This window comes from Lissotriton helveticus, chromosome 10 (genome assembly GCF_964261635.1).
Source record: "Lissotriton helveticus chromosome 10, aLisHel1.1, whole genome shotgun sequence".
Taxonomy (NCBI): Eukaryota; Metazoa; Chordata; class Amphibia; order Caudata; family Salamandridae; genus Lissotriton; species Lissotriton helveticus.
Window position 1 is genome coordinate 309,858,112 of NC_136071.1, and position 24,885 is coordinate 309,882,996.

At 44.3% G+C, this 24,885-nt stretch overlaps 1 protein-coding gene and 1 long non-coding RNA gene across 7 annotated transcripts in view; one reads left to right on the top strand and one right to left on the bottom strand.

Moving 5' to 3' along the window:
• LOC144783772 (uncharacterized) overlaps positions 1–24,885 on the top strand; it is a 317,953-nt gene that overhangs the window by 214,965 nt on the left and 78,103 nt on the right. The window lies entirely within an intron of this gene.
• Positions 1–24,885, bottom strand: part of LOC144783770 (cathelicidin-1-like) — a 217,773-nt gene that overhangs the window by 139,923 nt on the left and 52,965 nt on the right. For all 4 annotated transcript variants that reach the window (XM_078662465.1, XM_078662462.1, XM_078662464.1 and 1 more), the window contains exon 2: positions 17,247–17,354. In XM_078662465.1, coding sequence (XP_078518591.1) covers positions 17,247–17,354 — 108 coding nt within the window. The remainder of the gene's footprint in view (positions 1–17,246; positions 17,355–24,885) is intronic.

Sequence of the window (24,885 nt, forward strand, 5' to 3'; positions counted from 1 at the left end):
GCGGATGGGGGGCAAGATCAACTCCATAGAAGTGGAGCTGGGCCTTATCCGGGAGGACTCGAAGAAGAGGTTGGCTCGGTGTCTGCCCTTGAGACTTCCCTTCAGACCCTGCTGCCAGAGACAGCGAGCATGGATTGCTGCCTCACAGACCTAGAGGCTAACAGTCCCCAACTGGAGGCCAGGATTGATAACCAGGAGGGGAGGGCGTGTCGCAATAATGTTAGGATTGTGGGCCTGCTGGAAAAAGTGACATTCTGGAGGACTGGCTGCAGGAGGTTGTGGCGCCGGAGGGCCTATCTCGGTTCTATGCAATAGAACACATTAATATAGTCCCTGCTTGGCCGCTCATGCTGGGGGCCCCACCCAGTCCAGTGATAAAATGGCTGTTGCATTTCCAGGACAGTGACTTACTTCTACAAAAGGCACACAGCCGTGGCCCTTTTACTGTGGAGAACGCTAGGGTCTTCTTTACCCATACTTCACCATTCAGGTCCAGAATTGGTAGGCCTCCTTTGCTGCCTTGAAGAACCGGCTCCTGGAGCTGGGTTTGCTTATGCCCTGCTGTTCCAGACTCGCTTGAGGGTGAAGGTGGAGGGCAAGACCCACTTAGTATCCAACATCAGAAGCACAGGATTGGCTGGAACTCTTTGCAAGATGACTGTGTGACTTACCCCTCTAGAGTGGCCTGAACCACAGCAACTGAGATGACAGGGATCCTGCAAGTGAGGTGTACCCGACCCACTATACGGGCCTCTGAGGAGCAGATGACAGTGGTGGAGGTGGCAGCCTCATTGGGATATAGGGGTGGTTCATCGCCCCCCTGGGTCACATCCACATATGGGGTCTACCTCGAGCTCGGCAAACTCAGTAATACTGGGCCTGGAACACACTCTATTGGTATACCAGGCACAACAAATACCTAATCTGAATCTCGCTGGCAGAACTAGGCTGCATTTTGTGCACTGGATTATACCTATGTAATTGTATTCATAGGGCTGTTGTTTCTCCTTATATAATTCACTCTGTTCATGGTGGGGCTGGGAAAGAGTTGAGTGATGCAGGGAGGCAGCATTTTTAGGGGATTCTTTATTGAATATTCCTTAGGTGGACACTCTTGGGTTGGCAAGTCTCTTTCACCTACAAAACTTTCTGTAACAACTTGTTGGTAACCAGGCTTTAGTTTGTGCCAATTTTTGTTTGAACAGGATGTGTTTATATCACAGTCTGGGGATGGGGTTTAGGGTACTTAGTTGGTTAGTTATGTTTTTTTACTATGCTTCATTTTTTATGGGTGTGTGCGTGGTGAATGAGGCATTTGTGGAGTGATCAGATGGAGGTCCTGTAGGTGAGCGAATGGCAAGAGAGGCCCTGGTGCGTGGACCAACACGCCTTCATACAGCAATGGTCAACCGCATTTCATTGATTGCCTGGAATTTGAGGGGACTGATGACAGCAAAGCGTTATAATGTTCTTGCATACATAAAATGCAGAGGGCCGCAGATAGAATTCTTACAAGACACCCACTTGGCGAACAGCGAAGGTAGGGCTCTATGGAAGAGGTAGAGGGAGCAACTTTATTGTACTGCCTACTCTGCATTTGGACGGGGACTCTTGATTTGGATTAGGCCCAGAGTGCCTTTCCAATTGCGTAATTTAATTGTGGACTCAGAGAGGATGCAAAATTTTAGTAATGGGTTGACTCAATGATAAAGGATGTTACACTGCTAAATATATATGCCCCGAATGCCAACCAACACGCTTTTGTGACTAGCTTGACATCCTGTTGACAGCAGCGCTGCACTACCAAAGATAATTGGTGGGTATTTTAACCCACCGTGTCTCGCTGACACCCACCTGCACAGGTTTTACCCCCATCACCTATGTCTCTTGCGCATAAAATATCAAGGTCCTTCTGCACCTGGATTGGGCACTGGAGACTCATAGATTGCTGGCAGGCACACAATCTGGGGGCACAGGCCTAAACCTTCTAATATGGCCTGCACAGAATAGACAATCACTCAGATGCGATCTTTTATTGTGATGCGTCGGCTGAGCAAGTGGTGGATGTGGAGTACGTAGACCAGACATTTTCAGATCATAACCCCTTGCATGTCACTTACCTTTGGTCACCCCGCAGGGCTAGTATCCCAACCTGGTTCTTGGATCCCACTCTCATGGAGAACCCAGCATTTCAGGAATCACTCAGGGAGATGATTCATAATTATTTGTTGAGGAATGCAGGGACGCGTCATCGCTTGTGGTTGAGCGGGAGGCACTCAAGTTACTAGTGTGGGGGCATTGCATTTCCAATAAATTGGGTGTATGCACCCACCTGCATGCTGACATTAAGCAGAAAGAATGGTCTGCCTCCAGGCTTGGGAAAGACAGTTGAAGGAACTGCTCGGTGTCTGAAGGAAAAAGAGAAGCTATTTGCTTTGGTGGAACACATAAATCTATATGATTACAGATCCTACATTGCGTGGCTCATGCAAACAGAGATAATTCAGGGAGCATGATGGCCTGGCTCCTCTGAGAGGAGATCAGGGGATACACAATACTCCAGATTCAGGACCACTGAGGGCAGGATATATTTTCACAGTTAGAGATTAATGGGGTGTCTATTCAGTATTATTGCAAATTGTATACGGTGGGTAAGACGGTTGCAGAGGTGGACCTATTGCTGTATATTGCAGACTCCTCCCCCACTGCACCCTGAGACTGTGGAGCAAATAGGTGCCACCATTACAGTCCAGGAGGTGAGAGGTGCTGTAAAGGAGTTGGTGCAGGGCAATGTTCCTGGTTCGGATGGGCTACCCATTAAATAATATGTCACCTAAGTGGCAGCATTAGCCCCTAAATTGATGGATATCTATAATGGGGTGCTGGTGCAAAGTCTGCTCCCATCCTCCCTGAGTGATGCTGTGATAGTGTTCTTGCCCAAGAAAGACCAAGATCCAGGTCTGGTAGACTCTTATCTCACCCTCTCTATGCAGATTACAAAATCCTGAGCCAGATTCTGGTGAACCGGATTTGACCCCACATGGGTATGCTGGTACATCAGGACCAGACGAGGTTTGTCCCTACTTATAGCACTATGCCCAATATAGGCCAACTGATCCAAGTTTTGAACATGCATGAGCACTTACCTCAGGACTCTCTAGTGAGGTCAGTAGACATCCAAAAGGCACTTGATTCCCTCTGCTGGGAATTTCTTCATGCCACCATGATTGGTATGGGCTTGTGGCTTTCATTTGGTTAAATGGGCATTCCTGTTGCATACCAAACAAGCAGCAAGGGCCCAGACGGGGTCAGTGATTTCTGATTCCGACCCAGTTGAACAGGGCACTAGGCAGGGCTGCCTACTCTGTGCTTCAGTTTGCTCTGGCTATGGAGCCCTTTGCGCTGACTGTACAGCATGGATGGAATTATAGGGGGCTGCCGTTCGAAGCTGATAATCTGTACATCTCGCTGTATGTGGATAACCTGTTCTTGTATATGCGTGGATAGGAGTCTGAACTGAAGGGGGCACTTGCGGTCCTCTCCATGTTCCGGGTGATGTCGGGCTTCACAGTCAACTGGGATAAGTCTAATGCCTACCCAATGCATCCTGACACCGAGGAGCAGCGGGTTACACAGGCCACACCAGTGCTTCGAGGGGAGCCGACTACCATTAGATACCTGGGTGTGGCGTTATATAGAACAGTCGATCTGTGCTTTGAGAGTAATTATGGTAGGACTCTAACTGCACTGTGAGGCTTGGCCCTCTTTTGGAGTACTCTCCCCCTTTTTGTGAGTGGCAGATAGAAATCTCGAAGATGGTGATACTGCCATTCTATCTTTGCTTGTTTTCCACTCTCCTGGCAGGTTATTTTGGTAACTGGATGGCATCCTCCTTACTCAGTATTAGGGTTCATCCAGATGACGTGTGACCCCTTGGAAGCTGAGAGTTCCTGTAGATGAGAGGACAATTGCTTGCCCGGACTTTGAACTCTACCACTTGGCTGCGCAGTTACAGTGGGTGGACAGGTGGCACTTCCATTTATGGGACGCTCAAGGTCACGGAGAATGTGGTGTGCCCTTTCTTTTGACCCAGATGTTGTTGAAACCAAATCCTGCATCGATGGTACGGGGTGATAATTTACTAGTTAGAACAGCGAGACACATTTCAGCCAGGGCACAGCAGAGGAAACATGCAAGAGGCACCTATATCTCAGAGCTCCCCTTGCTGATCATAAAATGTTGGCCTACATCGTAGAACTGGGTGGGTCTGTACATGGGGACCAAAGCAGAATTTATTATACTGGGTTACCTGTATGGAAGGGGTGAATTCCCCACCCCCCTTCTTGGAATTTCAAGAATCTTATGAGCTTCTGGCTGGGCAGTTCCTTCTATAAGGGGCCTTGACGGGTAGGAAGCGTACTTGGTAGGGACCGGGGGCTGCGGAACTTCCAGAACACAAATGCCTCCAATATGTATTCCTCATAATGGGGAAGATGAGGGCAGTTTGCCTCCTTTAAAGGGTCCTTTTAAAAGGAGCTCGGGTGGACCTGAATCCACTAAACCAGAGAGGGGTGGCGCACACTGACTTTCACACTGAAGTATCGCGCAATGCTAGGTTTAAATTGATTCCGATTTACTTTCTGCACAGAGCATACCTTACCCCGCTGCAAATTCAAACAGAGTTTCCTAGAGTATCATTGGCTGTCCTGTAGGAGATGCCGAGTTTTAACACATGGTGTGGAGCTGTTCTGTGCTTACCCACTATTGCGACATGATTTCACAGTGAGACACACGCACACGCATTTGGCGTTCTTCAAACTTCTGGACCCCCGTGGACACTGCAACCCGGTTCCGCCATAATTAGATGCTCCCTTCCGGTACATCATACACACAAGGTGGGGCTGCAATTACAGGACACCGTTTCCTGTCTCTATTTCAGCCTGAGTATCCCCTTGACGAACAGGCTTGCCATTGATCTTCACCTGAGAATACCCTCTGTGACATCAGTTCCATGAGATTGACGGATCCAACACCTACTTAGGATTTTTGACATAGAGGCTTCTAAATAATCTCTTGTCCTGATGATGATCCCCCTACTTTTAAGCAGGGATCAAAATGTCGTCGACACCCACACCGTGACTCTGAATGTGTGACAAATTATGTGGAGCATGGGTTGTCCTTTCGCATTGTTTACTGCCCTGAAAATGTATTGCTAATGTCACTTTTATAAGTGAATACCTGAGGTCAGGAAATCTGCTGATTTCCATACCCTGCTACGTTACCCACTAGATTGTTAATATATTGTTCCTTTTTATGTATGTTGAATAAACACAATCTTTTCCATTTGGATAAATCAACACAGCACTTATTTGTGGTTCTATGCTTATGCTTTCTATACTCCTTGGTAGGGACCTATGTCTCTAGTAACTTTCTAAAAGAAGCACTTGCTGAACCGTATTCTAAAATCCAACTTCACCATGAGTTATGATTTTAGATTAAGAGTCTAGTGACACCAAACTTGAGAAGTCTTTCTCTTCACAATTGGGAACTACACATAAAAGATGTAAAATGGTAATCCCAATGTTATCCTATGGGAAAGAGAGGTCTTGCAGTAGTGAAAAATGAAATTGGGACGATTTCACTACAAAGACATGTCAAACTTTAAAGTGCATGTCCTGCCTTTTAAATACATTGCCCGTGCCCTGTGGATCACACAGGGGGATGACCACTCTAAGGCTGTCCAAGTCTAACACTAGGTAATAGTGTTTATTGATAATTATTGTCTGTGTAATGTCATTGGCTATTTTATATATCATAAGTCTTTAGAATTGCTTTTAATATTATTTTGAATTTTTGGGTGGGTTGTAGGAGAGTCGGCGGATATCATTTTGAGGTTTTAAATTAATGTATTAATTTCCAATTTATTAATGTGTTTATTCACTATACTAAATATTTAAAATAATGTATTGAACATTTTATAAGTATTTAGTTGCCAGTAATCGTTAGCCATTTATCAAGGCCATTCCCACTTTTTAGCGAAGCAGAAATGCTTGCTTTGCGAGTGTTGTAATAGTCGCAGTTCGATGTGTAGCTTTAGTGCCATTCAGTCCTCATCAGCATATCTACAATACAGACCCCTCAGGATTTTGCAGCTTTGAGTGGCAAATTTCTCGGCAAAAAAAAGACAAATTTGCGGCCCTAAACCTCAAAATTCACTGTATTTTTGCGGTGGGCAAAAAATGTGTCCGCTACAAAAATACCAAAGGCTTGTGCTCTGTCACTGCTGGAGACTGTGCTACGTCACAGTCTGTAACTTTGCAGAGTCTCCAGCATCGCAGAGCCTGGAATCGGAGGGTGTCTGATATCAAAGAGAGCAGATTACCATATGAAACCTGCTCTTTTTGGTATCAGACAACTTATGCATGCAGGGCAGCAGTGGTGAAGGGCTGAGAGGGGTAGGGGTGGCGGCAGAGAAGGTTGAAGGTAGGTAAAAAAACACAATAGGAGACGTGGGAGGTTAGGGGTTAGCTTGCAGGGGGCACACAAACCTCTGCTTCCAGCTGGCCTGTTGCTCACCCTCCCTTTACTGGCTCAGGGCAGTATGGAGCCAGTGAAGCGTGAAGTTTAGAGGATAAACAGCATTTTTTTTATAAACATATTTTGCAGGCACTTTTGCAAAACTGGCGGCATTTTTACAAAAGTGCAGATTTCGCAATTTTTTTGCAAATTGGGAAATCCTGGGGGGGGGGTCTGACAATATGAGCTGTTCGAAGTAAGTGGCTGATGAACATGTCTTAGTTACCAATGGACAGCCAAGAATTCTGCTTCTGAGCGTTCAATCTCTACACCGACACGCCGTTGAGGTCTGGGACCTGATCGACAACCTCTCGTCCGACGTCGCCTTCTTCACAGAAACCTGGACCAACACCACCTCCAGCCCCAACATCGCCACTGCCATCCCTGATGGCTACAAGATCCAGAGAGGAGACCGCCCCCACAGCCCAGGGGGAGGACTCACCATTGCACACCAGACCCCCTCTGACTCTCCCCTTCCAGCACGAGTGCCACCCACTCCGACACGGAACACCTCCACTTCCAGATCCAGACCAGCACCAGCACCACGCTACGAGGCACCCTCATCTACAGAACCCGGGCCCGCGCACCAAGTCTGCAAACTCCATCGCTGAGCTTGCTGCACCCCAAGCAATCACCTCCATGGACTACATCCTCCTTGGGGACCTAAATTTCCACCTCGACAACCTCAACGACCCCTACTGCATTACCCTTCTCGACAGCCTCACCAACCTCGGACTGAAACAGCTGATCAACACACCCACGCACAGAGCTGGCCACACTATCGACCCGATCTTCGCAGGAGGGACCAGCATCCAGTTCAGCCACACCACCCAGCCACCCTGGACAGACCACCACTGCATCCATTTCACCTTCAACACCACCAGCGCACCCAAGCCCCTCCCACAACCACCACAATGAAACTGGAGCAAGGTCACAGAGGAACTCCTCACCACCAACCTTCGCCAAGACCCACCCAGAGCCACGACCAACACTAACTCCACAGCCACAGAACTCCACCGCTGGATCGCCTGCTGAGCAGACATACTCGCACCCCGCCAAGCAACGCCCGCTGGAGGTCGCCTGGTTCACCTCGGAACTACAGGAAGCCAGAAGCTTGTGCAGATGCCTAGAGAAAACCTGGCAGAACCAGAAAACCGCTGAAGCATGGAACACCCACAGGAGTGCCCTGAAGGAATACCACCAGCGCATCAGGGACACCAAACAGACCTTCATGAAGGACAAAATCAAGGCCAACGCAACCAGCGCCAAGGAACTGTTCAGCATCATACAGCAGCTCGCGTAGCCACCCAACGAAGCCACGGACGTCACACCCTCCCAGCAACTCTCTGCCAAGCTCAGCACATACTTCCACCATAAGATCAAGGACCTCTACGACAATTTCATCGAACCAACGCAAGACATCACCCACCCTTCGCGGCCAAGAAGCCAACGATCTCGACCTGCAAGCCCACTACCATCAAACTCATCACCACGACCATGCACAATACACACTCAGGAGCCCCGACGGACCCCTGCCCACCACACATATTCCACATGGCCGCAGCCGCCATCGCTCCCAAACTGGAACACACCAACACCACATTCTTTACGTCCGGCATCTTCCCAGACGACTGGAAGCGGGCGGAGGTTAAACCCCTCAAGAAGCCCACGGCTGACCCTACGGACCTGGAAAACTACAGGCCCATCTTTCTCCTGCCATTTCACAGCCAAAGTCACAGAGAGACTCGTCAACACTCTTCTGACCACCTTCATTGAAGAGAACTCCATCCTAGATGCCGCTCAGTCCGGATTCGGCAGCAGCCACAGCACCGAGACTGCTCTCCTCGCCGCCACAAACAACATCCGCCTGCTATCAACCAGGGACACACCGCGGCCCTCATCCTTCTAGACCTCTCCGCAGCTTTCAACACCATCTCCCACCGCACCGTTGCAGCCAGACTTCATGAAGCCAGGATACAAGGAGCCGCCCTTGACTGGATCCAACCTTTTCTCGCCAGCAGAACCCAGAGGATCAGACTGACGACCTTCTTCAACGAACCCACCGACATCAACTGCAGAGTTCCCCAGGGCACATCTCTTAGCCCCACGCTCTTCAACATCTACATGGCCCCCCTTGCCGCCATCGCCCGACAGCATGGGTTCAGCATCATATCCTACACAGACGACACCCAACTCTTCCTCTCACTCACGAAGAACCCCATAGTCACCAGACTCTGCTTCCAGGAGGGTATGCAGAGTGTGGCAACCTGGATGAAGGACAACTGCCTCAAGCTCAACTCAGAAAAGACCGAAGTCCTCACCCTCGGACCCTGCAACTCCACCTGGGACAAGTCCTGGTGGCCCTCCACAATAGGGAACCCACCCACCCCTATGGACCGCGTAGGCAACCTCGGCATGAACCGCCAGGTCAATGCTGTCGCTTCCACTAGCTTCAACTGCCTGTGCATCCTCCGCAAGACCTTCAAGTGGATCCCCCCCCTTCTGCCGAAAGACCGTCAACTACGCGCTCATAACCAGCAGACTGGACTACGGCAACGCCCTATATGCCAGAATCAACAGATCTCTCCCACACAGACTATAGATCATCCAAAATGCCACCGCATGACTCTTCCTCGAGACGCCACAAACACATGAACCGAGACCTTCGAGACCTCCACTGGCTCCAGGTCGAGAAGAGGGTCACCTTCAAACTCCTCATCCATGCCTACAAAGCCCTCAACAACATCAGACCCAAATACTTCAACGAGAAACTATCCTTCCACGCACCCAAGAGGAACCTCCGATCCGCCGACCTCGCTCTGGCAGAGCTCCCCTGCATCCACAGAAGCAAAACAGGAGGGAGAGCCTTCTCCTACATCGCAGCCAAGACCTGGAACGAGCTCCCCGTTAACATCAGATGCTCGCAAACCCTGCACACCTTCAGGAAGGACCTCAAGACCTGGCTCTTCGACTGATCCGGAGCTCCCCCCCAGCAGCTAGAGACCCTCACGGGTGAGTAGTGCGCTATATAAACCCCTGATTGATTGATTGATTTATCTTTGGCTGCCTATACAAAGGTGTAGTGAGATCCTAAAGTAAAAGGTGAACCCAAGATATGCTGCAGGTAGCCGCATAGATTAAAGCCCCATGACAGTAGATTTAATTCAAATTTACTGCCAAAATCAAACACAATTCCAGACAGCAACCGGTTTGAAGTCTATTTTGCTTTCAGTGTACCACCTCCCCGTGGCATTGGTCTCAGGAAATACGTTCGATTTTTTTTTGTACATTCCATTTAGGCAATTATTCTCAAGGAACAAAAGGCATAGGAGGTTGGGATAAGCGAGCAACCCAAATGCTGAATAGAAAGTGAACAGCCTTGGCTATGCCGTTGTTCTATTACATTGGATAGTGTGCTGTAGCAAGGGAACATTTAGACCTATTGTAACTGTCTTAATCCAGGGCAAATGAACAAGAAAGCCTCTCCTTTCCATTCTTTTAAGATGATGATTCAAACATGACAGATTCACTTGACTTTATAAAAGATTCCAGAGGGAGGGAGGAATCTGCGGAGCAGCACCAGGGGACATGCAGAGGCAAGTGAAGACGGCAACCTAGAATACCCCTAAATCCGGAGTAGCTCTAAGAAGCTTGGGAGCGTGATACGTCCATGAGGACCTTAACATGGGTATTCCACCTTCTATGTACCCATGCACTCTCATGGACACTTCACTTACAATAAGCTGACGTGATGAGGCACAGTTAGGATTTACTACACAGGTTTACCAAATGTAGCTGGTAGGTGGTCTACCTACCAGGCTTCAGGTATAAAAAGCCTGAACTCCACTAAAGGATCAACTTCACACATTTTTAGTAGAGTCGTAACCTGCTCAAGTGCAGGATTGCTACCTATGTCAAAAGAAGTATCATTTTAGTGGAACCAAACCACCCAATTGAGGCTAGTGTACTGTTGTCGAACAAAGTGCCAACATCACATGAAATATTTGACAGGAGTTTTGTGGCATGGGGAAGCAGCATCAATTTTCAACCCGATAATTAGGAACATCAGCTCTGAGTATCCAGACTGAATAATGCCTCACTACTAGGTACTTATGCAACCATACCCAGACTTTATCAGTGAGTAATTTGCTCCTGTATAGTTGTGGACTTGAATTTATTGGAGTCGGTGATTGGAACATTCGTTAGAACATCACTGAACTATTATGTTATTTATTTTAAGCCGCATTTCCTGCAAGCACTGGAAATAAATCTACATTCAATACTATTCTTACTTGCACTCAACTATTAAAATTGAATTCATATCATGGCTATGGTGTGGCTGTACGTGGTCAGGTGCTATTTGTTATGTAGGTGTTACTTCCAGGTTCAGTTTCACCCCTCTGGCTTCTCACCTCAGGACATCCAAAGAAGATGAGGCATTCCAACCTCTCATGAGGTATGCTACCCTGCATTGCTACACACCAATCTCCAGTAAAGGGACTTAGATCTCAAACTCCATCACTCATAGTTGAATTCAGGGTTTCACTCAGCACATTCCATCACATCCAACTCTGCACCATAGAGAGCTGATGATTCATTATATGTATATTTGAAAAAGCTCAAATAATGTAATACCTTAACTTTATACTCAATATAACTTCCACTACAGCTACAAGGTAGGCACAGCCATACATATTAAACATTCAGATCAACACATGGAAGCCAGATAACATAATTTTAAAAGGTGAGTTTTGGTCTGAATAAAGCAATATTAAAAGATCTATGTATCAACAAAACAAATATGTTTTTGAGGGTTACAGACTGATCACTCCAACAAATCAACAAACTATTGTTCAGATTAGTCTAGGATGATAATTACCCTTTGGACAATCTAGCCAGTATCACAGCTTCTATGGAGGGAGTCTCCAAACCAACCACTTAATAGGACTTGAACCCACCAAGCACCAGAATGTTCTGATTCGCAGCTGGGGTTCTCAAGACTTACTATAGACTTTTTAGCTAGTCCAAAAAATTCTTGTTCTCTTGACTTTCTTGAACTTTAGGCCTAGTGCCAATATTCACAATCTCTTGGAACTGTTTTAACTCCACCATTGCTTTGACCAGGTCTTTCTGGCACATTTGCAATAAAATGGGAACACAATATGTTATAATTGTTTTAGATCAAAATTTGTTTTATGGATGTTTTACGTTTTATATTTGATTCCCTTTTTTTAAGGGGAAAATGTCAAATATTCTTCTCCTCTTCTTTTCTCTCTCTTTCCCCTACCCCATTTTATTTGTCCGCGCCAGGGCTGATTCGCTACTCGTACCCTTAATTTTTATTGCACATCCGGCACTTTTACTATGTAACTTTCTGTTCCTGTAGCCAATATTGGCTTGGGCAATACATTATTCCTTCCATTTTCTTGGGTACCCTGAGAAAGACCAATATGAGCAGTAAAAATTAAAGAAACTTTTTTATCTGCAGTCCAGGACCAACATTTAATATCAACTGTGCCCTTTATTGCAGCAATGGTGATATCTTGATTTGGCTGCCACCAGCGGCATACATCACATCAATCTAAAATATGCCTTACTGAAGCTCAACTAGCATCACCAGAAATCATTTAGTCCATTTTTAGGTCTTGCCTACGCAGCACGCATGCGCTGCATAGGAAAAATACCTTTAGCCATTGATTCAGATCCCACTCCTTCTGCCAAGAGAATGACCCTGTTCCTTGTGTAAATAAACAATGTTGATTTACCATAACAAAAGCTCTATATGACCTGGAATGATAATATCACCAAGCGATGCAAACGTGGTTATTAGCAGCAACGTTGCACTGTACTAATCCCTGGTCTCTTTTGTAACCCATTCTTTTGTTTTTTTAGTAAATCAGATAATTTTACTCTCCATGGTCCCGTTAAAAGCAGCAGAATTCGTTGTCACTTATTCCCACCGAGGCTAGGATATTGGTAGCCTGTCGCATATCCGCCGCTGAGAAAACAGAGGAAGGTTTGCCCTCTCACGCCAGGGCTTCGCCAGGGCCACCAGTGGACCCTCACTTCTCAGGCCAGTCCAACGGGGCCATGCACGGCCTACAGTGCCCTTGTGCAGCATTATGCGCAAAGCTGTTTGGCGGCGACTCTGCGGGTTATGAATAAACATCTTTACAGTGGAGGCCGGGCCCGTTATCAGCACCCTGACTCTGCCATTGATGGTGGGTTACAAAGGCACCCCCTCTGCCCTCTGTTCCCTTTCTTCCAAGGGTCGCCTTCCTTCCTGTCTTTTCATCACCCGGCGCTATGGCGCGCGCCTTAGGCCGCATAAGGGCCCTCCTGCGCATAGAGCACTCCCTAGCCCAAGAGTGCATTGCCAAGTTCCTAGGGGTCTTCACCTGATTGTAAGTAAAAGAGAAGAGTTGAGAGCTGTGCAGGAGGGGTGGAAACTGAGCCAGGATCACACCTCAGCGTGTTAACACGCCTGCTGTGAGGTCTCCGTGTAACCTGGAGTTTATGGGTTATAATGCCAGCACAGCTAGCTCAGTCTTTCATCTTTCGGAGGCTAATGAAATTGAGTTGGCAATTATTTACACGTGTATTTAGTATCTGCAAACAATTCATTTTGAATTGTGTGTTGTATAAATGGCCTATATTTTCGTTTTGCTGCAAGAGCCCTTTGACGTCCCAGGACTAGAATCCCATGAGTGAGGGGCATTGACAGAGCTGTGCCCAGAGTTCAAGGACTTGAACGGTACCATACCTTTATTTCTCGATCTTTACCTCCTGTGACATTACATCGCAGGTAAGTACGTCAGGAGTGTTTACATTGCATGTAAGTTTTTAGGTATTTAAAATGTTGGACTTTTACGTCTCCGGGACATACATTTACATATCCACATATATAATGCATGTTTACACTTGTATAGATATACAAATATTTGTGTGTGTATATATATATATATATATATATATATATATATATATATATATATATATATACATATACACACACTCGTTTAAAACAACCACAGATATAAAGATAAGGAAAGGAAAGATGACACACTTATTTTAAAAGTTACATATTTCGATTTAATGTATTTACAAATAATTTGAAAATTGGTTTAGTATATATTTGAAATAATGTATTCATTCAATTTAATAAAAGTTATTTCTAAAGTAATTGTATAACGTAACAAATGTAATGTTAAATAATAATTACACTATTATTACAATATTTAATATATGGTATATCTTTTTTTAAATCTAAATATTAGTTTTAAAAAAATGAAAGTATGGAATTCAGGGTGGCAGTGGGATTTTAGGGATCAAGGATGGGCAGTTTTTAGTTTTTAGTACTCGACCTAATGGCATTACAGTGCTTTACATGAACAGCAGTTACAATACACAAGGCACATTCATTTTGGGGGATTTTTTTTTAGCTTGGGACGATTACGTTATATGCACAGAATCACAGGCTGCTGAGATGACACCGAAGTTCAAATCGGGTACCCCAGTTCCAATGTCAAATGTCAACAGCTCTGGGTGTTATGCCACATCCTCTCGACAATTCAGCCGTAGTCTAAGCAGTAACCTCGGCCATGTTCCTTTGGGAAAAATGCATGCATCTTTATTAAGTGCAAGCAAACTATTTTTGAGCCACAACCTTCCTGTATGAAGGCTGAAGCACCACAGAAGCAGTATGCTGCTTTTGGATTTGCTACGTACAACCTAGGCATGATAATAAACTGCTTGTAGGCCCGCTGCAGCCTTCCTCACCTTTCAGAAAGGCAGTCGCTGTATTTAGAAATGAGGTCGGCTCTAGTAAGCCTCTGAATTGCAAGGCCTGCTGTCAAGTTTAAGAGGCAATCCTTCTGAGCACAGTAAGCTCTAAAAACAGTCTGAATTTTCAGTTCTGCTCTGGCTTTCATTTTAAGGGCTGTCCACGCTCTGCGTCATTGGTATGCTGCTTGTATGCAGATGCTTTCATTTTCAAGAACTGCCTCTGGTAAAGCTGTGCACTAATGACGCAGGATCACAATTGCTATGCTTCGGAGTCCGAGGTAGAGCTGTCTTTGGCGGAACATCCTATATTGGGCTTGTAGGGAAGTTGCAGCTTTCTTCCACTGGTCCATTTGTTTCCTGCTCAAGTGCCCCATCAATGCAGCCCTCAAATGAATACAAGCTTCCCGCTTGCGTCTAAGTTCTGTTTTATGCTGCATGATGCCCTTCTTTAAATCCATAAGATCTTTGAACAAAGAGACCAGCTTTCTTTAGAGTTCTGTAAATATGCTGTCCTTGCCTCACCCTCACATTAGCCTGGATGCTCGTGATGGCACACTTCAACTTTTGGAACTTTTTCCTCGTTATGTAGGCACAATAAAGGGCCTGAATTGTTACTGCAGATTTGAACATACACACTTCTTTCTTGGAGCGCACATTTCTTTAAGCAGCTGGCAACACCACAACAGCAGAATATATTCTGTTGTAAACCAACACAACTTGTTTCGTAGCAAGGTCCCCTCGGTATCGAGCTTGGATCACATTGGCAGCATTTCTAAATTCTCTGCACCTGGGCTGCTGCTGCCACTTCCTTACATGCGCCTGTAATGAGATGTCCTGGATTTTCACATGTAATTATGTACCCCTCAGCGAATGCATGCACTGGCACATGTACTCTCTCTTGTGAGACTTATTTTGTCTAATAATGGACTATGACCCGCCCATAGCTGATCACTAGATGGCATCATTGTTGCTCTTCTTTGCGGCCCTCTCCCCCTAGCTCTTTGTTTAACAACTTATTTAACTTAACAGTACCTTTCCCCGTATCTGCTCCCCTGCCACCCTCCACACTATCCGTTTCTTCTCCCCTTCCTCCAACACGTGTATCAGTGTCTTTTAATGTCATTGCTGTTAGAATGTTTATCGTAATTGATTTATTCTCTTGCCACACTCCAACGCTTTCTTTGCCCTATAATTTTGCTTTCTTTGATACATTTCCAATCTCTCTCTCTCCATTTATCCCTTAACATCATTGCTCTTTTGTGCTTTCTCTGCTTTTCTCTCGTGATTTTTCCCTACTTCCCACTGTCTCATTTCCCTCTTTTGTACTCTTTTTCTTTCTCCATCCTCTCCCCCTCTCATCCGCTCCCACTGTCTCTGTGATCACAAAGCCCTATGAAGCGTCCAGCACTGGCCGCTTTATAGTGCTTTTTTTAAACCACCCCCTTATTCACTCCTCCCCTGTTGGCCACCCCCCATCTGACTGCCAAAATGAAAAGCTCCTCCAGAGGCAAGACCCATCGGCTTTGCCAATGCTTGTTGTACTTCTCTTCCACCCAATCTACCTTTTGCATGTGCAGACAATTTCATACACAGGCTCGATGTGTGATTAAACAAGAATACTACAGTTTTAGTCTCCATTTTTCAATTCAATTTTCAGTCACACTGCCACAGCCAGGTGTTGCATTCCTCTAATGCTCCGTTGCCAATGTTTACAATGTTCAAGAAACAGTTTTCTATTGGAAAATCTCACGGCCTGATTTAGAGCCTAGACAGTTGAGTGTCCACCTCCGAATGTCAGGAAATGTTTACCTCCACTAAGGTAGAAGTGGAAAATCTGCCATGGTTTGAGTGTTCTCCCTGGAAGACAAGGTACTCTCCATAAAGGTATGTGGAGAAGTGTGGCTCACTGGTTAGAGGAGGCAGACCTGGAAGCAGAGGTCAGCCCGGGACCAGGGTTCAATTCCCGGCTCGGCGGGGTCTTGAGTCCTAAAATGTCCATGGACTCGACAATTCTCGCTCTGGTGCCTACTCGATTCACGGGTTCACACTCTGCGACTCTGGGCAATAGCTTGCTTAATCTCCACAACGGCCCCTCGCGGCGGGATGCCTGGCTTTCACCTTGCGGATACCCTACTGGGGATATCTCTCAGGGGAATACCAGGACGGGTTCCCTAAGCAAGCGCTTAGAAACCGCTCGGTGATTTGCGCTATATAAATTCCTGTACATTTACATGTATCCTTTGTGAGAGGAACATTTTTGGGAAAAAGTCCACCCTATTACGGTTGCTGAAACCGTTATGACAAAATAGGAGGACTGCAAATGCTCCACCAAAGTTGGGTATGTTGTAAGTGCCCCCACATCCATTTTTCCTTCAATGCTGAGAGTTTTTCTTAACAGTCAGAGGTTGTCATACTTTCCTTTCCAATGAATGACCACCACCTCTTCCATGGCTGCCTTTCACAAAGTTAACTGTATCGGACAGGTTAGTCTCAGCCAGTACACCTCAGGTAGCTGATCAACATTTTATGTCAGGGGAAAATTCAAGCCTTTACAGAGATAGAGGATTTCATAGTTTGGACTACTCTTTGTAGTACAGTTACTTTGCTGGTGATGTTGATGGGAAATTTGGCATTTTTTACATGATTCCCTATTGTATAAGATTTCTATTCTCACATCTTTAGAATAATCTGCCCTAGGAAATTACCAAAACCATCTTGTTTAAGCAGTAAGATTTTTTATATCCAAATGTGCATAATATTTAGTGTCACAAAACCAAGAGGAAACTATTTGGTGAAACTTGCCCTTAACAAAAACTAAATAATGTCCAAAATAATTACAATGCCTCCCAGGCACCCCCATCATCAGTTCAAGAGCTGATACTTACTCCGGAGTCCTTGAAGTCACATTTGTCCATGCGTTGGTTTTCCACCTGATTGACACACACCGTCTCTTTAATGGTGAACCGCAGCTGTTCAGGACTAACAAGCATTTCCTGCAAGAACATTGCATGTGAGAACTTGACTAAGTGACATAACGTTTTCTATTTTACAAAGAGATAGTATTTACAATTTATCAAATCCATTTTCCATCCACTGTTAAAGAGGGTTCAACTTCTTCCCCATTTGAAGATTTGCCATATTAAGTGCTCCACTATAAAAGCAGAGATTTTTCACACAAGTGTCTATATCCTACTTGGGAAAGGCCAATACCCCTGGACAATCAACTAGTAGCATGCAATAATAGCAAAATGTCCTGAAAATATATCCCCATTTGGGGGTTCACAGTCAGTGCTACATTTTGTCTGCCAAATGTACCCTGTGGGGAGGGCTTCCCACATGATTGGGACACCATACGTCTCTTTCTGCAAAAGGAGAGGTCAAGAAGAGCACAATCCTTCAGAACAAATGAGCTTAAATGACTTATTAGTCACAGTACATAAGAACACCAGTCCAATTACAAGTATCATGCAGTCTTCATATTTAGACAGGATAGCAGAGCAAAAAGTTCATATTGTAATTTTCTTTATTTGAAGTTCCGTCATGAAAATAGATGTACAATTAACAGAAACAGTCGACACGTGTTTCGTCGGTAACATCAATCAGTACCATGACTTTCTCAAGGCTATGCGAACGAAAATAACCAAGATGCGTCGAGGTCTTTTCTGTGATATAAAATATGACTTTGGAATCAAGAACCATAAATGTATACAGTTAAAATGAACACCAAAGGTAGTTGGATATTCTTGACAGATTGGAAGTCACACCCTGGCCTGTGTGCCGTACCACAATGCAGAACAGGATTGATGGTCATCCACGCTCTAAAACATGATTGATGTCAAAGTAAATTTTTAGTATTGTGAACCCAAAATCATAGGATTAAAGCCCCGACAAAAAATAAGAAGGGCAGCAGTCCCAGATGAATAACCGGTGTCAAGTCGACAAATGTAAATAAACACGTCGCAGAGTATCAGCGAACTGAAGCGCTGCCCCAAAGTATCTAGAGGCTGCAAATGATCAAAAAGGTCCGCATAGTAACGAGACCGAGGAAAACCTCTTTCCATCAATGCCTGTCACCATTGCCATGGCAGCCTTTAATGAAGTTACCAGCAACGACTCCTCCACTAGGGTGGAGAAGCGTTGCCCCACTGCTTAGAGTCAGAAAATTCAAGCATGAAAACTAACATGATAACACAATTTTATTATCATTTTATTTTTCATTTTGCAGGCTGCCAACTGGCCCTACTGATCATCTGAGCATGTTAGGGAGGAGTAGCCATCCTGGTAGACAGCATCTGCAAGCTGCAGCAGAAGTGTGCATGCCCGTTTGGCTGGCTGTCTTAAGAGGGCTAAAATGACATGCACACACAGATCTCTCCAACACAAGCTGTGTTGCACAGCCAGGTGGAGAACAGGCACTGGCTCCCAGGCACTGACTCCCAGGCACTGGCTCCCAGTCCCTGTGTGAGGACAAAACAAGCATCCTCAGACCAATACTGGCACTTCTCTCATGCTGGATAATAGTATTACCAGCATAAAAGCAGCTTCTGGATTGGCGTAGGGGAGTCTGGGAGCCTGTGCACCACATTGGACTGCCTCGACAGAAGCAGAAGAGCATTGAGGTGGAGGCTGCCAGCAGGTAGGTAATGTTTCATTTTTATTCTTACCTGTGCAGCCCCATAATCGTAATCATATGTTCTAGTTCCAAGTTTTAAATTCCTGGTCCTCTTGTCTCTTGTACATTGCACATAGTGGAGGCACCCAAATCCCCGCTGCAGTTCTCACTGCAAGGGCGACCTCATCCCAGTTGCCGGGGCCATTTTGTTATACAGGGACATGGTTTCCCTCTTCCATACTATTTTTAAAGCCTCCAGTAATGAGAGTTCACCTTTACTCGGGTCACCGGGGCGAGCTCCTTCCCACTGGCCTCCAACCAGGACTGTTTGGGCACATGGACTGTTCCCCACCATACTGTTCCTCAACTTAGCTTCACCACATGGATGCTTTGATGCCACAGCACGCGCTTTTAGGACTGGATAAGATTCTTTCATGAGGTGCTGAATATTTCATGCACTGGGAGGGTAAACCTGGAATAATTGACAGAGCATGGGGTTCATCCCAGTTTCTTCTTTCTCTTTTCATTGTAAGGATTTCTGCAAAGCCGGCATCAATATATATATATATATATCACTTTATACCAGTATTCGGCACGAATGTGGCTTACGTGGAGTCGAACATTTCTTGAAAACTCGACCTGCTGAATATGCCATGCACAATAAAATGCTCATGGCTCTCATTTCTTGGTGTTTGAATAATAATTACTTTTCTTTTGAAAAGAATGTGTACAGGCAAAAACAAGGTGTCGCCATGGGGGCCTGCTTTTCCCCGAGCTACGCTGGATTACATGTGGGCTACTGGGAAAAGCAGGTCCTCATGAGGGAACACAAGGCAGTATTTGATCAAAATGTCATCTCTTGGCTTCGTTATATAGACGATGTTTTTATTGTATGGAAGGGTGACATGCAAAGTGCCCAAGATTTTGTTGACTTACTAAACACCAATGAGTTTAACTTACACTTTACATCGCATATGAGCACCACCAGGATAGAATTCCTTGATGTCCAAATACAAATAATTGACGATAAACTGACCACAACAGCATTTAGAAAACCTACCGCTGGCAATGCTATACTACATGCGTCAAGTGCGCATCCGCGACATTTGATAGCTAGTATCCCCTATGGGGAACTATTACGACTCAAGCGCATTTGCAGCACTCCAGAACAATTTGACATTTGTAGTAAATTAAGTTTAGATCGTATGAGACATAGAGGATATACCGAAGACATCCTCAAGAAAGCCATACTTAAAACCAATGAGAGACCTAGATCTGCCTTGTTACCTAACACCATTGAACATGACACAAACACAACTGAAAAGAATGATTCACCTAGATTAATCACCACGTATAGCAGACAGGAACGCAAGATACGGAGCATCTTGAACACAAATTGGCCCATAATATTAACAGATCCTATTTTGAAAGCCACGTTACCTGAACATCTCAGTGTGACATTTAGAAAAGCCAAGAATATGGCTACTCTATTGTCTATGAAAACACCCACTGAGACTCAAACCATCCAAACATGGTTACCAACTACATCTGGTTTTCGTAAATGCGCGACATGTCGGGCATGGAACTTTGGAGCCAATACCTCAAAATACAGGACCCCTTTTAAAACCAAAGAACAATTTATCAGGGGCAAATTTGACTGCCGCACAGAATATGCTGTATACGTTCTTACCTGTACCTGCGGTTTAAGATACGTGGGCAGCACTAAGAATCCTGTATATATGCGAATCTTACAACACATTCGTGCCATTATCAATTGTGACCCGGCATATCCGGTAGCCAGACATTTTAAGCTTAGTCACAACAAAGATGTCAATTGTCTCTCTTATTTTGTGATCGACATGGCACCGGTACAAAAAAGAGGCGGAGACAGAGACAAAGCATTAAGACAGCTTGAGACCAGATATATACTTAACCTCAACAGTAAACATCCTAACGGTCTTAATGACAGAGAGGACATGCACACCTTCCTGTAATACACTCTACCTGTCTCATTATCACGTCTAATATCCGTCCCATGTCATCATGATAGTATACTAGCCCTAATAGCAGGAATTGAAACTTATTTGTAAAACTGTCTTGCCATGGATCATGATCTGGATCTTCTCTGCATTCTATTTTTAAACTCTCTCAATCACTTTTTAAACACTAAATACATTTGCACTATTATCACTCAGCATTTTACACACTAATGGGTATTAGCAAAACATGGATAATTAACAATATAGTTGGCCATTCCCGGGAGCGGGATTGATCCTTAATCTATAAGAATTACCCAAGCACCAGCACTTTACCTGCTTGTGACAGCATCAGCACATATAACATCGCGTGCAGGATCTAGCATAGATCTCAGCGAGGCAGCTCTACTTTGCACTATGGATTATGCATTTATGCAAGGAAACCATTTATTGCATTAGTCAATAGCGTTATTTGCACATTCAATCTGGCATAAATTTTGCACATGTAATATAAAATTCATTTTATGGTTTTTACATGAGGTTGTTTTAACATTATTTTAACATATTTATATGTTATTTATTAGGTGTATATAAATGCGATTTGGAAATAATTTGATCTAATGCTGCTAGACTATTTTGCACAGTTTCACGCATTAAAGCGGAAATAATGTACAGATGTTATTGAATAACATAAATAAGAATGTGTTTTTAATGTGCGTTCAATTAACTTTCATGTCACTAAGCAGGAGTGCTATAAACCCAGTTAACATTCAGCACTTTATATTTATAGTATGTTTTCACTGTCTATCACCAGGTCACGTGGTGAGATCACAAATGAAAAAAGAGTGTGTGCATTATTTAAAGTGACCATTACTGCATGTCTGCTATGTGATCAAGGGCAGTCCCTGCCCGAAACGCGTCGTGTCTATCTTAACCTGAAGATGGATAATAAACTACCTCTGTAACACTCGAAGAGCTGCGTGGTGGTCCGTGATTTTCTGTGGTCATAACCTTTCAAGCAGAAACTGACCCATATATATATATATATATATATATATATATATATATATATATATATATATATATATATATATATATGTATTACCAACAGTCCTGAGCTACACAAAATACACAGAAATTATTAAAACTGTTAAAATACAGGATTAATATGTAATTATGTTCTTGCGTGAGCCAAGTGCCCCAATATTTGCATTAACATCATGTCATAGAACCTTAGCTCAAATAAATACACAAAAACGCCTTGTAACCGAAACAGATTATTAAAGTTCTAGTGCAAGAACCTCCCATCCCAGTGTGCAAAAATAGTGCAAATGTGCAAAGTATCTCGGAGTACATGGTATTAAAAATCATATCAAAATTCCAGGATAAAAGAGTGTCTAAAAAGATAAAAAACACAAATATGTGAGATATAGTTGTTGATGCTTGAATCTAGGAGCCCAGATTTAAGTGCAAGTGCATTAATAATAAACATTCCTAATGGATAATAATGCCATATTTGTGGTCACTGCAAATGTTATACTGAAAAAACAGTGTAAAGATAACCTCCCAATCTTAATAGTGCAAATTTCTTCATAAAGCTTTGGCTGAGAACATAATTATATTTATAACATGATCGTAAAGTAGGAGTCTACAAATTCTTAACTAATTAATACTTAATCTGAACTTTATAACACCACAGAGATAGTACCACATTTAGGCAGATTTATCATTCAGTTGGCACAACGTCAGATTAATTGTACATTGGAGGTGGTACTACTATTTACAGAAAGTTATGTAGATCTTCCCCTGTGTTAAGTCCTTTTAGAATCATGGTATCTAATAATAAAATATATTTGGATTCCAATTGCCTTAACTGTTTTTCTCTATTGCTGCCTCTCATATTTTTGGGCACAGAGTCAATGATAAAATAACTCAAGTCCTTCAAATTCTTGTTGTGAACAAATTTGAAGTGACGGGCTACAGGATAACTGTCATCAGAGTTGACTATTGCCTGTAGGTGTTGCAGAATACTATTAAATGCTTGTAATTTGGTACTACAAACATATCTCATTTTACAAGTGCATTCTAACACATAAACTGCATAGTGTGTGCGGCAGGTATATAGGCCTTGAATTTTAATAGTGCTAGGATCAATCACACTCCAATATTCTGTGGTGTTAACACCAAACTTACATGCTATATATATCAAATTGTAAATTACGTCTCCCCGCGGGTTCCTGTTTTTTTTTTTTTTTACAGTGCTCATAATGGCTTGCAAAGCAGAGGAATTTGACTTTGATGCGTCCCAGGGCTGTGGGCCTATTTTACAATAATGCATAATTTGGAAGATTTAATAGGCAACCATGTATGGCTGCAAGTTTGGATGTTTTGGTTGTTTTTGTTGAATTTGCTGAGTGTTCCATTTCTAGAAAACACAATTAAAGAACCGATAAGATAGCACAGCCGGTTGGGTGCACACTGCACCAAACTCGTAATCTGCAGATCACAAATTGGACTCCAAACGGTTGGTATTAGCATAGGTCTGAACAGCTTCCATTTTGCAGTTAGGCAGCTGAAGTAAACCTAACTTAAAAAAATTTCCCATGACAACATGTTGGCCTGATTTTTAATTTGGCAGTGCCAGAGCGAGACCGACATGCCGCTGCCCCACTCCCGTACTGCCAAACCTGCGTTCACACCGCCGGCCAGATTACGACTTTTTTTGTCACTGGCGGACTGTTCTTTGTAGGTCAAATGGAGGTGCGTATGGAATAGGCAAAGCAAGGGAATGTCAAAGGCAGTACCTGCATGGCCTGGACTGGTGCAGTCCATGCTGTGAAGGCCCTGAGGGTTTGTTTCTTCTCTGCCACATTTTTCATGGAGCATGAACCACCTTGAAAACCGTGGTAGAGAGGAAACTTGTAATATACTTGGCAGGACCGCTGCAGTTACACCAAGCATATTGCGGCCTCAAGACCGCCGCACCACAGCCAGCGACTTCAGATCCCTGGCGGTTGTGAAAGTGCAATGGCGGTCCAACTGCCCTAGTTGTAATAGGCGGTCGGACTGCTGGTGGGGCAATGGCTGGACCGCCACGGCACTGTGAGTCTGGCAGTCCATGGACCGCCAGACTCATAATCAGGCCCCATTTGTTTCTTATAAAACTAAAAATAACTCTGCTTTCAGTTCTGTGTGCAAAAGGCCGCACCTCAGCCTTGTGTTAACACCTTGTTTCCAGAGCACCCGTTAGTCCTATCAAAAAATTAACGGCAAAAATCGACCCTAATAAGATTTTACATTCTGTGCTTTTAATGTGCCAAATTGTTTGCGCTTCAAAGTGATGGTCTTTTAAGTGCCACAACCCAGTTTTCACATTGTGTATAATTAATTGTCATAGGTGACTATTTCGATCTTACACCTAAGAGAACTTACTGGTATCTCGGTTATGCATGTTTTGAAAACCATCTGGGTACCCAATGGAAGACTATCCCTGGAACCATGAAAATGTGCAAAGAGCACAGCGATGCTGCTGTCTGTAGTTTAGTAATTACGCTGTCCCGTTTCATCTCTATACGCATCCAAAGTGCCAAAATGGCAACGTGTTGGGATTCTGTAAGTAGAAGTGAGACTTTTTAAACATGAACTGATAAACGTCCCTGCCCCTTCCTGATTAAAATGCTATTGGTGAACTAAGAGGAAAATCAGGGTTCATGTATACCCTAAATGCAGGCCAGATTCGTTTGATCCATGGATTACATTTGCATCATTTTACATACATTTAAATAAAAAAATCTTCGGGAGAGGCGCCCAAACCCCCTCTCATAAACTTCCAGCTCGCTCACTCACCAAAACGGGTTAACAAATCGGACGGCTCACCTCTTTCAAATTCCAACAACCACCACTGGGAGTTACCTGAGGCATAGGGGTGGACTCTCC